At 37.2% G+C, this 13,637-nt stretch overlaps 1 protein-coding gene across 1 annotated transcript; it reads right to left on the bottom strand.

Moving 5' to 3' along the window:
- Positions 1-2,615: 2,615 nt before the first annotated feature.
- LOC137047433 (protein NLRC3-like) lies at positions 2,616-6,186 on the bottom strand. Its single transcript, XM_067425065.1, has 3 exons — positions 4,390-6,186; positions 3,105-3,278; positions 2,616-2,673 (listed from the first exon to the last, which is right to left on the bottom strand). Exons 1-3 carry the CDS (start codon positions 5,733-5,735, stop codon positions 2,616-2,618), a joined length of 1,578 nt encoding a protein of 525 aa, XP_067281166.1. The 5' UTR covers positions 5,736-6,186.
- Between the last annotated feature and the right edge of the window lie 7,451 nt (positions 6,187-13,637).

Genomic DNA, 13,637 nt, shown 5'->3' with positions numbered 1-13,637 from the left:
AATGATCTCCAATGCCTTAAAATGGAGAACAAAACCAGAGAGACGTGGAAGAAAACGGAAGACAACCATCAAAATGGATAGAAGAATAACCAGAATGGCAAAGGCTCAGCCAATGATCACCTCCAGGATGATCAAAGACAGTCTGGAGTTACCTGTAAGTACTGTGACAGTTAGAAGACGTCTGTGTGAAGCTAATCTATTTTCAAGAATCCCCCGCAAAGTCCCTCTGTTAAAAAAAAGGCATGTGCAGAAGAGGTTACAATTTGCCAAAGAACACATCAACTGGCCTAAAGAGAAATGGAGGAACATTTTGTGGACTGATGAGAGTAAAATTGTTCTTTTTGGGTCCAAGGGCCACAGGCAGTTTGTGAGACGACCCCCAAACTCTGAATTCAAGCCACAGTACACAGTGAAGACAGTGAAGCATGGAGGTGCAAGCATCATGATATGGGCATGTTTCTCCTACTATGGTGTTGGGCCTATTTATCGCATACCAGGGATCATGGATCAGTTTGCATATGTTAAAATACTTGAAGAGGTCATGTTGCCCTATGCTGAAGAGGACATGCCCTTGAAACGGTTGTTTCAACAAGACAATGACCCAAAACACACTAGTAAACGGGCAAAGTCTTGGTTCCAAACCAACAAAATTAATGTTATGGAGTGGCCAGCCCAATCTCCAGACCTTAATCCAATTGAGAACTTGTGGGGTGATATCAAAAATGCTGTTTCTGAAGCAAAACCAAGAAATGTGAATGAATTGTGGAATGTTGTTAAAGAATCATGGAGTGGAATAACAGCTGAGAGGTGCCACAAGTTGGTTGACTCCATGCCACACAGATGTCAAGCAGTTTTAAAAAACTGTGGTCATACAACTAAATATTAGTTTAGTGATTCACAGGATTGCTAAATCCCAGAAAGAAAAAAAAATGTTTGTACAAAATAGTTTTGAGTTTGTATAGTCAAAGGTAGACACTGCTATTTTTTTGAACACACCCCTTTCAACTAATTGCCCAATTGCACAGCCTTAAGAGCGTGCATATCATGAATGCTGGGTCTCATTTGTTTTCTGAGAATCTACTGAACCTACTGGTAAACTTGTTTGCCACGTAGCAATAAAAAATATACTAAAAACCTTGATTATTCTGGTTAGTCACATTGTACTGCTATTATTTTGAACAAGACTGTATATATATATATATATAATATCAATAAATTTGACCGAAATAAATGTATTACTATGTATCAATACAATTTTATTTAAATGAATAACACATTTAGCATTACAGTAAAAGAATGCAATAATGTAACAGAACTGAAAAAAAAAACAAAATTATATTATACACATATTTATAATTAAACAGTTATCAGATTAATTTGTTCTTAATCCATGGAAATAAATAGTTTCCGCTGGAGGATGGCCGTATTTAGGGCTCTGTGGATCTGAAAGATTGAGATGAGTTTCAGAGGAGATCTCAACTCTATTATTTATAAAGCAAATTTGGAAACAAAATGCTTTAAAATACACAATCACAACATAATATAGCCCTCTATAATTACACAAAGTATAAAATATCTATATTTAACACAAATTCTAAAGTTAAAGAATAAAAATGTGTTTACCAAGAAAATCTTAACAATGTCTCAAACTGTTCTCAGATCAGTCAACACGGTTTCTGGTCTGATCAGTCATTCTTCTTAAATCAGATTGATCAACGGAAAGGAGTGAAGGATGTTGTTTCCATCACAGTGGGTTTGTTCAGTGTATATCAGTGTCTTTACAGTGTAAATCTTGTTGTTATCTGACTGTTGTGTTGTTGACATGGGGCTTTAGATATCCTGCTGTCTGTAGTCGTGAGAATGAAAGCATGAAAGAGTCAGCAGTGAACCAGACGTCACCATCAGACGATATATTACACACATATTGCATCATGTTTATTGCACTGTGATGATCACTATGGGTGTGTGTCTGTTGATTCTGTTAAATGTGATGTGTCTGTAATGGCTCTTTATTCTCCATCAGCTGATCCAGAGAAGGTCAGACTACCAACCAAACCTGTAAGTAAATTACAGACAGTTAAATGTTTGTAACATTACTGCATTATTTTAGACAACTTTAGAACAACTAAAGTAAACAACTTATAGTGAGAGATTATAAAATAACAATGTGACATGATTGTTAAAGCTTGTTTTAAACATTCTGATTTTGATTTAGCATCCAAATAACCATAAATGATGACCCTTGACCCTTATAATCCTGTATGACTGTCCTCTTCCTGTCATTTGGTTAGTTTTATTTATGACAAAGAAAGTAGTGATAGATATCTAATAAATTACTTATTTAATTGTTACTATAAACTACTATATTAAATAGATAAATGAATCAGACTCTTATTAAACATTTTTATAATGTGTAAGTCACCATTATCAGGAAAGTAATCTGAGAAGAAGAAACAAAATTAACTTTCAATTAAAACAGTTTTAATCATCACTACTCACCAAACTGTCTCGAGTTTATAATGTGGATCCTCCTTCAGATCAGAGAGCAGCTTCACTCCTGAGTCTCTTAGTTTATTCAATGTCAGATGCAGTTCTCTCAGGTGTGAGGGGTTTGATCACAGAGCTGAAGCCAGAGCAACACAACCTTCATCTGTGACACCACAATTACTCAACCTGTAGAGAACAATGACACTCTTCAGTCTCTCAGTTCAGGATCTACAGCTCAGATAAGCAGGAACTTCACAATCAGAAAGAAAGACTTAAGTCGTGACACCATTACCAGGTCCAGTCTAAGGTTCAGCTTCTACATGCTGCTTGAAGGGGTTAGTTTCAATATCATAAAAAATGGAAGAATCTGAATTTCTTCTCAGCATAACTGTATGATATAAGAACAGTTGTCACATCTTAACATTATCCAATCATGTTTATTTTAATTGTGATATTGTAAAATTATGTCAAACTTGGGAAAGAATCTAATAAATAATAAATCACCTTCAATAATCTGGCAGGTCATTTAGTCTTGTTAAGTTTTAGTTTAATTTTGTTCATTGTTCACCACAGGAGGAAAAATGGAGGTGAATTTTGAAACGTTTGTATAATCTTACCGTAGTATCTCCAGTTTACAGTGGGGATCCTTCAGTCCATCAGAGAGCAGCTTCACTCCTGAGTCTCCTAGTTTATTAGATGACAGATCCAGTTTTCTCAGGTGTGAGGGGTTTGATCTCAGAGCTGAAGCCAGAGCAACACAACCTTTATCTGTAACACCACAATCATTCAACCTGTAGAGACCAATGACGCTCTTCAGTCTCTCAGTTCAGGATCTACAGCTCAGACAAGCAGGAACTTCATATTCAGAAAGAAAGTCTTAATACACGGCATAATTTACATGTCTAGTCTAAGGTTCAGACTGGCTTCTACATGCTGTTTGAGCGGGTTAGGTTCAATATCATATACTTTACAGATATGGAGATTAAAAGTCAGTTTTTGTCATACGTTTTTGTGGGCTTTGTTCATGAAATAATTCTGATGAATTGAATCATTTGTAAGTTATCATTTTGCAGTGTAAGATTACAGTTAACACCTATATATATTAAAGTTATTTATTCTATTCAGTAAATATATTCAAGCACAGAAAAGGCCATAAATGTATCATTATATAATTTTCAACATTACTATAGAATATATACATCTGTGTTTGTTTATTTGGTAAACACAGTCCACTAAATAAACTAAATATTTAGCACTAAATCTTTGGTGCACAGTTACTTTATACAATCTAAACTTGTTTTATTATTTGTATTCTTATAAAATTCATGAATTAAAAAACATTATTATATTTATATATGAATGTTAAGAATTATATATATAGGCCTGCACAAACAATTTAAAATTAAAAGATGGTCCTTTTAAATGTATTGTGCAGCTTTTTAATGGGGCAACAACATGTGATAGATATGAAGGTTAAAGATACATGGTGAACTGATAACAGAAGAAATTATAGAATAAAATGTGTAAACTACAAATGTGATATAGAGGCAGTAAAACATTCACATAAACATCATTAGAGGACAAACAGTCCTAATCATACAGCATCAATACAGAAAAAATACACTGGTGGTGTTCGTTATCAGCTTTGATCCCTGTCAAATTCAATCCTTTATCACGACTCTCACACTGACCTCTACAATCATCAGCTCTCTCTCTCTCTCTCTCTCTCTCTCTCTCTCTCTCTCTCTCTCTCTCTCTCTCTCTCGCACTCTCCTGCTCACTGACAGTGATGGGATTATGAGAACATTTTCCTCTTTTGTTGCTTTGATATGAAAGCACATGCTAAAATTATAAATGTGATCATGTTTTATCAGTGTTGTGATTGTTATCAGTGTGACTTACTTTGCTGATCTGGATTCTTTAACCACAGGCAGCAGCTTCTGAAGAACTTCATCTGCTGTATTTTGTGCTCCAATAAACTGCTTTAGATCAAAAACATCCATCTTCTGCTCTGATGTCAGTAACACATAAGTCAGAGCTGACCACTGTGAAGAGGAGAGTGTGGTTTCTCCTATTTCTCCTGATTTCAGATAATCTTGGATCTCCTGCATCAGTGAATCATCACCCAGTTCATTCAGACAGTGGAACAGATTGATGGATCTCTCTGGAGAGGGATTCTCCCTGATCTTCTGTTTGATGTACTGAACTATTCCCTCTTTGTTGTAGGAGCAGCTTCCTGACTGTGTCAGTAGTTCTCGTAAGAGAGTCTGATTGGACTCCAATGAGAGACCCAGAAGGAAACGCAGGAAAAGGTCCAGATGTCCATTCTTACTCTTTAAAGCCTCATCCACAGCTGTCTGATGCAGATCAGATAATGGATTAAATGTCTTCCAATATGCATTTATGCAGTTGTTTGTACAGTAGATGTGTGCATATAGAGCTGCTAGATGTTCCTGGATGCTCAGATGAACAAAGCAGAAGACTTTCCCCTGACACAAGCCCAACTCCTCTCTGAAGATCTGAGTGCACAATCCTGAGTACACTGTTGCTTCTGTCACATCAATGCCACACTCTCTCAGGTCTTCCTCATAGAAGATCAGGTTGCCTTTCACAAGCTGCTGGAAAGCCAGTTTCCCCAGTTTTAGAATCATGTCTTCATCTTTCACTTTCTTCTCATAGTCCTTCTCATGTTTGATGTTGGTCTGAATGATCAGGAAGTGTGTGTACATTTGAGTGAGAGTCTTGGGAATCTCTCCTCTCTCTGCTTCACTCAACATCTTCTCTAGAACAGTGGCTGAGATCCAGCAGAACACTGGGATGTGGCACATGATGTGGAGACTCCTTGAGGACTTCAGGTGTGTGATGATTGTATTGGCCAGACTCTGATCACTGATCCTCTTCCTGAAGTATTCCTCCTTCTGTGGGTCATTGAAGCCTCGTACCTCTGTCACTCGATGGACACACTCAGAGGGGACGAGATCAGCTGCTGCTGGTCTGGAGGTGATCCAGATGAGAGCAGAGGGAAGCAGATTCCCCTTAATGAGGTTCATCAGCAGCACGTCCACTGAGGCTGGTTCAGATATATTACACAGTTTCACTTTGCTCTCAAAGTTCAGAGACAGACGACATTCATCCAGACCATCAAAGATGATCAACACTTTATATTCATCACTGGATATTTCCATTTCTTTTGTTTCAGGGAAAAAGACATGAAGAAGATCTGAAAGACTGAGTGTTTGGTCCTTCATCAAGTTGAGCTCTCTGAAAGCAAGTGGAAATATGAGCTGGACGTCCTGATTCTCTTTCCCTTCAGCCCAGTCCACAATGAACTTCTGCACAGAGACTGTTTTTCCAATGCCAGCGACTCCTTTTGTCAGCACAGTTCTGATGGGTTTGTCTTGTCCAGGTAAAGGTCTAAAGATGTCATTGCATTTGATTGGTGTGTCCTCTGTTGCTGCTCTCCTAGATTGTGTCTCAATCTGTCTCACCTCATGCTCATTATTGATCTCTCCACTTTCACTCTCTGTGATGTAGAGCTCTGTGTAGATCTCATTCAGGAGTGTTGGGTTTCCCTGCTTTGCTGTTCCTTCATGCAGACACTGAAACTTCTTCAGCAGATTTGATTTGCTTTGGACCAGTAAAATATTAAATTAACATATTTGGCAATATTTTATTATTTAGAAGTTGTTTTCACTAATCAACTGAATTTGTTTTTTTATATATAAGATCAATCTTGGGATTTAATAATCAATATTCAGATTGTTCAAATGAAGAATGCAATGCATCAGAAAATCTATATTTTTTAACCACTCCTAAAAACCATGCTGATATTCAGACCAACAGCAAGACTTCTTAGTGTTATAGCACTTTTTACAATACTTCAATAAACCATTATATATAATGGCTGGTCTGAGAACAGTGAGTTAGTATCAGTATTTTTGTTTGTTTGTCTAGACCTCAGTTTTTACCTCAGATCAGTTAATGTGTGTTTTTCCTCAAAGTTTAAAGGTTTGTCCTTAGACACGTCACTCTTCATCGATACACAGCTGGGCCCCGGAGGGTTTGAACTCTTCCTGCTGCTTTGGGTTAAATAAAACAGACTGAAAAAATAACAAAGTTCACAGAATAGACAAGAATTCATATTGCTTATTTTACATATAGGGGGCTCCAATGGGTTTGATCTTTCTGAACAGAATTGACTTTATTAGAATTGAGAATTGAGTAAATAGTAGATTATATACAATAGAGCAATGATTCATAAACAGTGCTTTTCAGGAATCAGGTGCCTAACAGTAGTTTTCAGGTACATACTGTGAATTGAATAAAGTAATAAAATATAAAATAACATTGCATATTATAATCTTCACTGTTAAATATATTAAATAAAGATTAATCATCTTTGAAGTTACAAAAGCTATTCAGTCAAGAGCAATGAGTGATTTCCTTGTCTTTTGTTGTTTGATTAACATTAAAAACACAGACAGCAGGAATATTAGACTGCTGCCACTTTAAGACATAATGCATACTCTTGCACATGAACACACATCTTTCTAGACGGTTTATGTTTTATTTACGCCATAACCAACTGTCTGCTTGGATACTAAACAAGACGGCCACGTTGACAATTTTTGTGTAAATTTGTCCATTCAAGCACAAGCCTTGAAAGAGAGCTCAATATTTGCATGCAATCTGTGACGCGCCATGTCACACACACACACACACACACACACACACACACACACACACACACACACACACACACACACACACACACACACACACACACACACACACACACACACACACACCTCTTCTCACAGCATGTGTGAGTTCTCTTTCACGTTTCGCTCTTGATTGTTTAAATTGGCATGGCTTAAGTTAATTAAGTTTAAACACGGACAGCAGCGTGTGTTGTTTAGGTCTCATCTGTGCTCGTGCGCTATCAACACCTGGGTGAGGACGGCGTAAATGACAGTTCATGGTCGTGCAGACAGCAATCGACGGAGTACTTGCAAAGCCAATTTGTATCCATCAACAGAAACATACTTCCGCATAACTCTTTCTGTTAGTTTTATGCGTTTATATTTTCAATAAACCATATTATAGATGCGTCATCAGATTTGAGATGAACCGCGGTGCAAGTGCGTGCCGAACCGTGGGTGGACAGGGGAATTTAGCTTTTTTTCTTCTTTGAACCATCACACCCCGACTATCCCCAAAACAGGATTGAGCGGCACTGATCTAATAGACTCGGTAAACCCAGCCCGATCTGCCGGTGATTTTACTGGAAACCTGTACATATTTATATCCTGTATCTATTACAATTTTGCGGGGACCAATCACAAACCAGCTTATCCTCCTGGCGTGCTATCGGTGTGTTTAACACAATGACGGATAGAGGAAGCTATGGATCATTGGTCTGATTGGTTGAAGGACTATCCAGTTTCGTACACAGTCTGTCACAGGGTGTTTTGGTTTGTTTCATGGTCACGTTTTTAAGTTTGCCATGTTCACTGTATCGTTTCTCAGTTTATCATGTCCACTGTCATGTTTCTTAGTTTGCTTTTTTCACTGCCATGCATTTTCAGATTTTGTCATGGGTTCTATGGTCATGTGATTCCCATGCCTTTCTCTTCTTTGGAGTTTTATGCCAGCTTGCATCCAATTTGTTGCATTACCGCCATGTATTAACTGCATTACCTGCTGTATTAACTTCCCTTCACACTATATTATTTTGCCCAGTCCAGTTTCCTTTAAAAAATCTAATAAATATTCTCTTCCTTCCTGTTTCTCTGCACATTCTAAAATACATTTAAAATGTCTCTCTACTAATCCTAAACTTTGTAACTGGGTCATCATTACTTGTCTTTCTTTCTTAAACTTCCCACAATATATTAAAACATGCTCAACTGATTCATACTCCCTACACTGACTGCACATTCCTGTTGGATATTTTCCCATAATATGAAGAATACAATTAAGGTTACTATGCCCGATTGTAATTCTGCTTATAATAACTTTTTATTTTCCAATGCTTGCTATTATTTCTTGTTCCACCCACTCTATTTTGTATATAATATAAATGCCTCTCTTTTGTTTCATTATTCCACTGCTGCCACCATATATCCTTTATTTCATTCCACAATATGCTCTTTCCCTCTGACTTAGATAACTTTATACTGATTTCAACATTTTCCTTTTTTGTTGCCTTTTTTGCTAACTTATCTGGCCTTTCATTACCCAGGATTCCCATGCCTTCATGTGGTATGTCATGCCATTGGCTAATTGTCTCATCATTGTTAACAGGTGTTCCTTGTCTTGTCATTAATCCATGTGTATTTAAGCCTAATTTTTGCCATGTGTCCTTGTCTGATATTGAATGTGTTACCTGCTTGTTGGTGAGTCTGTTGTAGTCAAGTCTGTTTGTGTCACGTTTAGCCAAGTCTTTTGTTTGTTTTTTGGCCATGTTAAGGCAAGCCAAGTATTTAGCCCTGTTTCCTTCGAAATAACCCTGAACAATTTGTACCAGGAACTTTTTTTTTACAGGAACTTATTCTCCCCCCAGACCTGCTACTGTCTGCGTTTCCAATGCGGTCTAAAGTACCGTGAAGATTAGGCAAATTAGTCCGGTGGCGTAGGCCTGCGACAGATGGTAATCATTTTTGCGCGGTACTGTCTGCAACAATAAAAAGTATGGAGTAGATTCAAGCTGTGCTGCTTTTGCTGGCTATGTATTGGTTTACTGAAGAGCTAAACTAAAATTAACAAAATGACGGAAAAGAGCACTGATATTAATCCGTATTCTGAAAGACTGTAAAGCTAGATTTAAAATGGCAATGTATGTTATTATCAGCTATTACGAACATTGACAAACGTGAGCCATCAGAGAGAGAGAGAGAGCAAGATTGATCTTTACTGAACGCAGAACGAACCTCGCAAAAGATTTTTAAATGCCGGTTGAAATAAAATGCTGCGTGAGCTCAACCAATCAGCATGTTCAGTGCCCAAGTCCCACCCTTGAAACGTCCTGAACTTTAAAAAAAAAAACTACCTCACGAACAGGGCCGTTTGGAGGGGGAAATATTTACCCTGAACTTCATTTAGACCCTAGTTCCTGTGGTCGAAACACACCGAGTACCACCCCAAACTTCCTAGTTCATGGGGAAAGTTCCTGCGGTGGAAAGGCAGCTTTTGTTTTATGTTTGAAGTTTGTTAATAAAAGCTGCACTTGGGTTCTGAACCTCGCCTCAGTGGATATGTTACAGTCATTTGAACTATATCCGTTGATCACGCCTCTTGTGTAGTAGAGAGAACAGAGCAGACTTCCCAGACCAATGTTCAATCTTAAAAGTTTGAGCTTGGTCTGTTGAAAGCCAGACAACGGATCCAACCTAAATGAACAGAACCCAGATAGCAGACAAACAGTGAATCAATGTTGAATCAATGTTAATGCATCAACTAAAATATCATTGAATCAATGTTGAGATCTCAATGTTGAGAATGTTGATTTTTCATCAGGTTTGCACCCTGAAATAATGTTATTTCAACGATGAAAAATAGATCAAGATGGGCTTAAAATCAATAGTTTTCCAACTAAAATTAAACCACTTATTTAAGTGAATCAATGTTTAATCAATGTTAATGCATCAATCAAAATATCATTGAATCAATATTGAAATATATCATTGATTTTTCATCAGGTTTGCACCCTGAAATAATGTTAATTCAACAATGAAAAATAGATCAATCTTGCTTTATGTACAGCAGGATTCTATGCCAGTTCAATTGTCTCTTTATTTTATTCATTTTAATCAGAGACCATGTGTGGCTGCAGTCGATATGATTTTGCATCAAAAAGTCACTCATAGTAAACAACATCCTTCAGTTTAGATGCAAATGTCTTTATTTATGCCCCCACAGTTACAACAGGTAATCTCACATTGACTTAAAACAATTACATCTGAATTTATAACACAAATGAGAAGAGCCTGGAAAAACATGACAACCTGCATCTGCAAAATGGAAGTAAATACAAATGTAAACTTGCCAATAAATACAGAAATGACACAGAACTACTGAAAGAAAGAAGGTAGAAGAAAGAATAAAATACTCCAAACTCAGGGGGTTCCACCATGAGCAATGCCCCGAAGCCTTTCAGGTTGTAATGGAGCCAGTTCTGCACCGTCCCAGCAAAGATAAACTCTGATGCCTCTTTTTATCAGCATTCACGGCATCTAAAACAACAAGAAGATAGTAAATATTTGGAAATGTGATTAATTATACATTACAAATATCACCTACTACAAAATGAAGTGAAACTTGAAATTTTATCAAAATCTTGATATCCCAGTTAAAACGGAAACATTAAATTCAGGACTATTAATGCATTTTAGTATAGACTTTAAAGGACCTGCAGACACACAATGAATGAAAAAGCAAAGTGACTATATCCGGTGTTTTATCTAATAACATTATTGTATTTAATAGTAAATAAATAAAGTGTGAAAATGAAACAAGTAAATGAATGACCAAATAGCTAAATTAAGAAAATAAAAGAGGAGCTGTATAGGCTTCATGGTGGTTTGGAAGAGATTTTTTTTCCATTTACAACACGAACTGGAGGCACAACCGTTTACTAAATTTCTGTAGTTTGATATAGCTGCCTACAGAACTTAAAGATTTCACTCTTTTCTTTTTTTCTTGCTGCATTAAAGATTAAACTGTAATGATGTAATTGTGATCTGCTCTCGTGATGATATCGTACAGCTGAAGCAGATCTACGAGCTGATTGTATTTCCCCTCACCGCGCTAACAGGTCAATCAGTTCTAGTTCTGCTTCAGCTGTGAGATACTCTCACGAGTGGCGAACACAATTACTGACAAGCCAGAAATTCATCTAACCTTCCGATCGCCTCTCGTTTATACACTGGACGAATATAGGATGATTCAAAATGATTCATCTGTGCGTGCAACGAGTAAGATACGTTTGTGGATCCGCGCCGCATGCATTGACTTGTGAGTCGATCCTATATGGTCTCAAAATCCAAATGAATCAAATAGGATCGACTCACAAGTCAATGAATGCATGTGCAGCACCGTTTAAAAAAAAAAGAGTTGCACGAGTCAGAATTTGGACACAATTCACAGTGTATATGCCAATCTTAAGAAAAAAAAAAGAATACAAATATGATATGGTTTGGTGAAAAACAAACTGAAACTCAATGTATTAAGATTATCCTGGCCGTTGGTTGTGTACGAGGGCGTTCATGTGACTATTATTAACATTGCAGTTCACTCTTACTCGCTCAGAAGAAAGCACACAAGTTGTAAAACATAAAGATGAATAAAAACACTAAATTAAAATTGAGATGAATTTTATAATCATATTTTTGTAGGCCACTTACCTCTAAAAAACACGGTCATTGTCCTGTGTCTCTTTTTCGCGATTGAAGTCTGTTCAGCTGCGCTTGCTTTGGTTGATTGGTGGATGTCTTGAAGGTGCATTACCGCCACCTGCTGGATTGGATTGTGGCACATTCGATAGGTAGGGACCAAGCCTGCAGTCTCCCTCTCATTTACTGAAGCTTTCGCGCCTCGATCGCCCCCTGGTGGCCGGTCCCAGTATAGCCGCCCCTCTGTGTTTTCTAATGGACGCGAGGCAAACTAAATAATAAAATTACACTTCAAAAATTTTCCCCCAAAGTTAGTTTATGTCACTGAAGGCAGTTATCATCACGATGATTTCATTTCAGGTGTTCGTTTTAAAAATAAGTTTAGTTTGAGTTAGTTATTTGATGCTATAAAAACGGGGTGTGTGACGTCATGATTGACAGCTGAGACTGACGGCTTCTCTGAGTGAAGTTGTCACTGAGGCACTAACGGACTTTTTTCGAAATTTTTGGGAGCAGATTAGATCTTTAGCTTTAATTTCTACATTTCCATAACTGTTTATTTCACACCAACATAATTCATTGTTCTGCATCTGCGAGAGTGTGGGCGGGCTTTTGATATCGCGACTGTACTTCCTGCTCTACTTCCTGCGCTCTACTGCGCAACTCCGGTCCCGAAATCGCTACTGAGCAGACTCGGTCCCAAGATGTCCGCGCCGTGCAAGGCTGCCTGAAAGCTTCAAATATGCCAAGCGGAAACGGATGATGTCGAGTCGTCCATATTTTTTTACGGTCTATGGTAGGGACACATATTCTAAATTCTTTATTAACTCTGTATTCTTTAGATAAATAATGAAATGCATGTACATTCTACATGATTTAAATAATAATAATAGGCTACATTTTTATTTATTTCAAACTGATAGACTAAATTTATGGTAGAAGTTCTTTGTTTTTTTTTTGTTTTTTTTAAACATTTTTTATTATAATAACATGAAACACAGAATGACATTACATGCCAGTAAGCAGGAAAATAATACCTTTTAAAAAGATTCATAGTTTTTACAGCTTTCTTATTGGAAGAGTCAGAAATCAAACACGCATACAATTTTAACTCTTCCAGAAAAATTTAAAGAAAGGCTTACAATTACAAAATTTACATTTATGTATTCTTTGTGAATCCACATACTCGTTGGTGTACTCATCGTATCCTTTGAGGATAATACATGTGCTCACATTCACACAAATGTACCCAATTGATTTGGACTTGCCTTAACATGTTGAATAATGGGACAGATAGATTGACCGTAAGCATCACCGGTGGAGAATTAAGCTGACCAAACATCAGCATTGATTCAATGTTTGTCTTTTCAACACTGAAAAGCATGGAATTATCAACATTGATCCAATATTATTTAGCAGTGAATTTTCAACATTGGTCCAGTATGGTGTTAGCATTGAATTTTCAACATTGATCCAATATTACTTAGCATTGAAATTTCAACCTCAACCAAAATGATGATTCTGATGGAATTTCAACATTGAATCAATGTCACCATGCTATCTGGGAAATGTTGTACCTACCTCAGATCAGTTGATGTGTGTCTTCTCTTAAATGTTATTGGCAGTTCCATTGACTTGTCACTCTTCATGGACACACAGCTGGGCTCCGGTGAGAATGATCTCTTTCTGCGGCTTTGGATTCAATACAACAGATGATTAGATGGTTGAACAAATCAGAAAGATAACAGTATCTATCTG

This window comes from Pseudorasbora parva, chromosome 19 (assembly GCF_024679245.1).
Source record: "Pseudorasbora parva isolate DD20220531a chromosome 19, ASM2467924v1, whole genome shotgun sequence".
Classification (NCBI taxonomy): Eukaryota; Metazoa; Chordata; class Actinopteri; order Cypriniformes; family Gobionidae; genus Pseudorasbora; species Pseudorasbora parva.
Note: the sequence above shows the minus strand (reverse complement) of the source record. Positions and strands in the feature narration are given on the sequence as shown.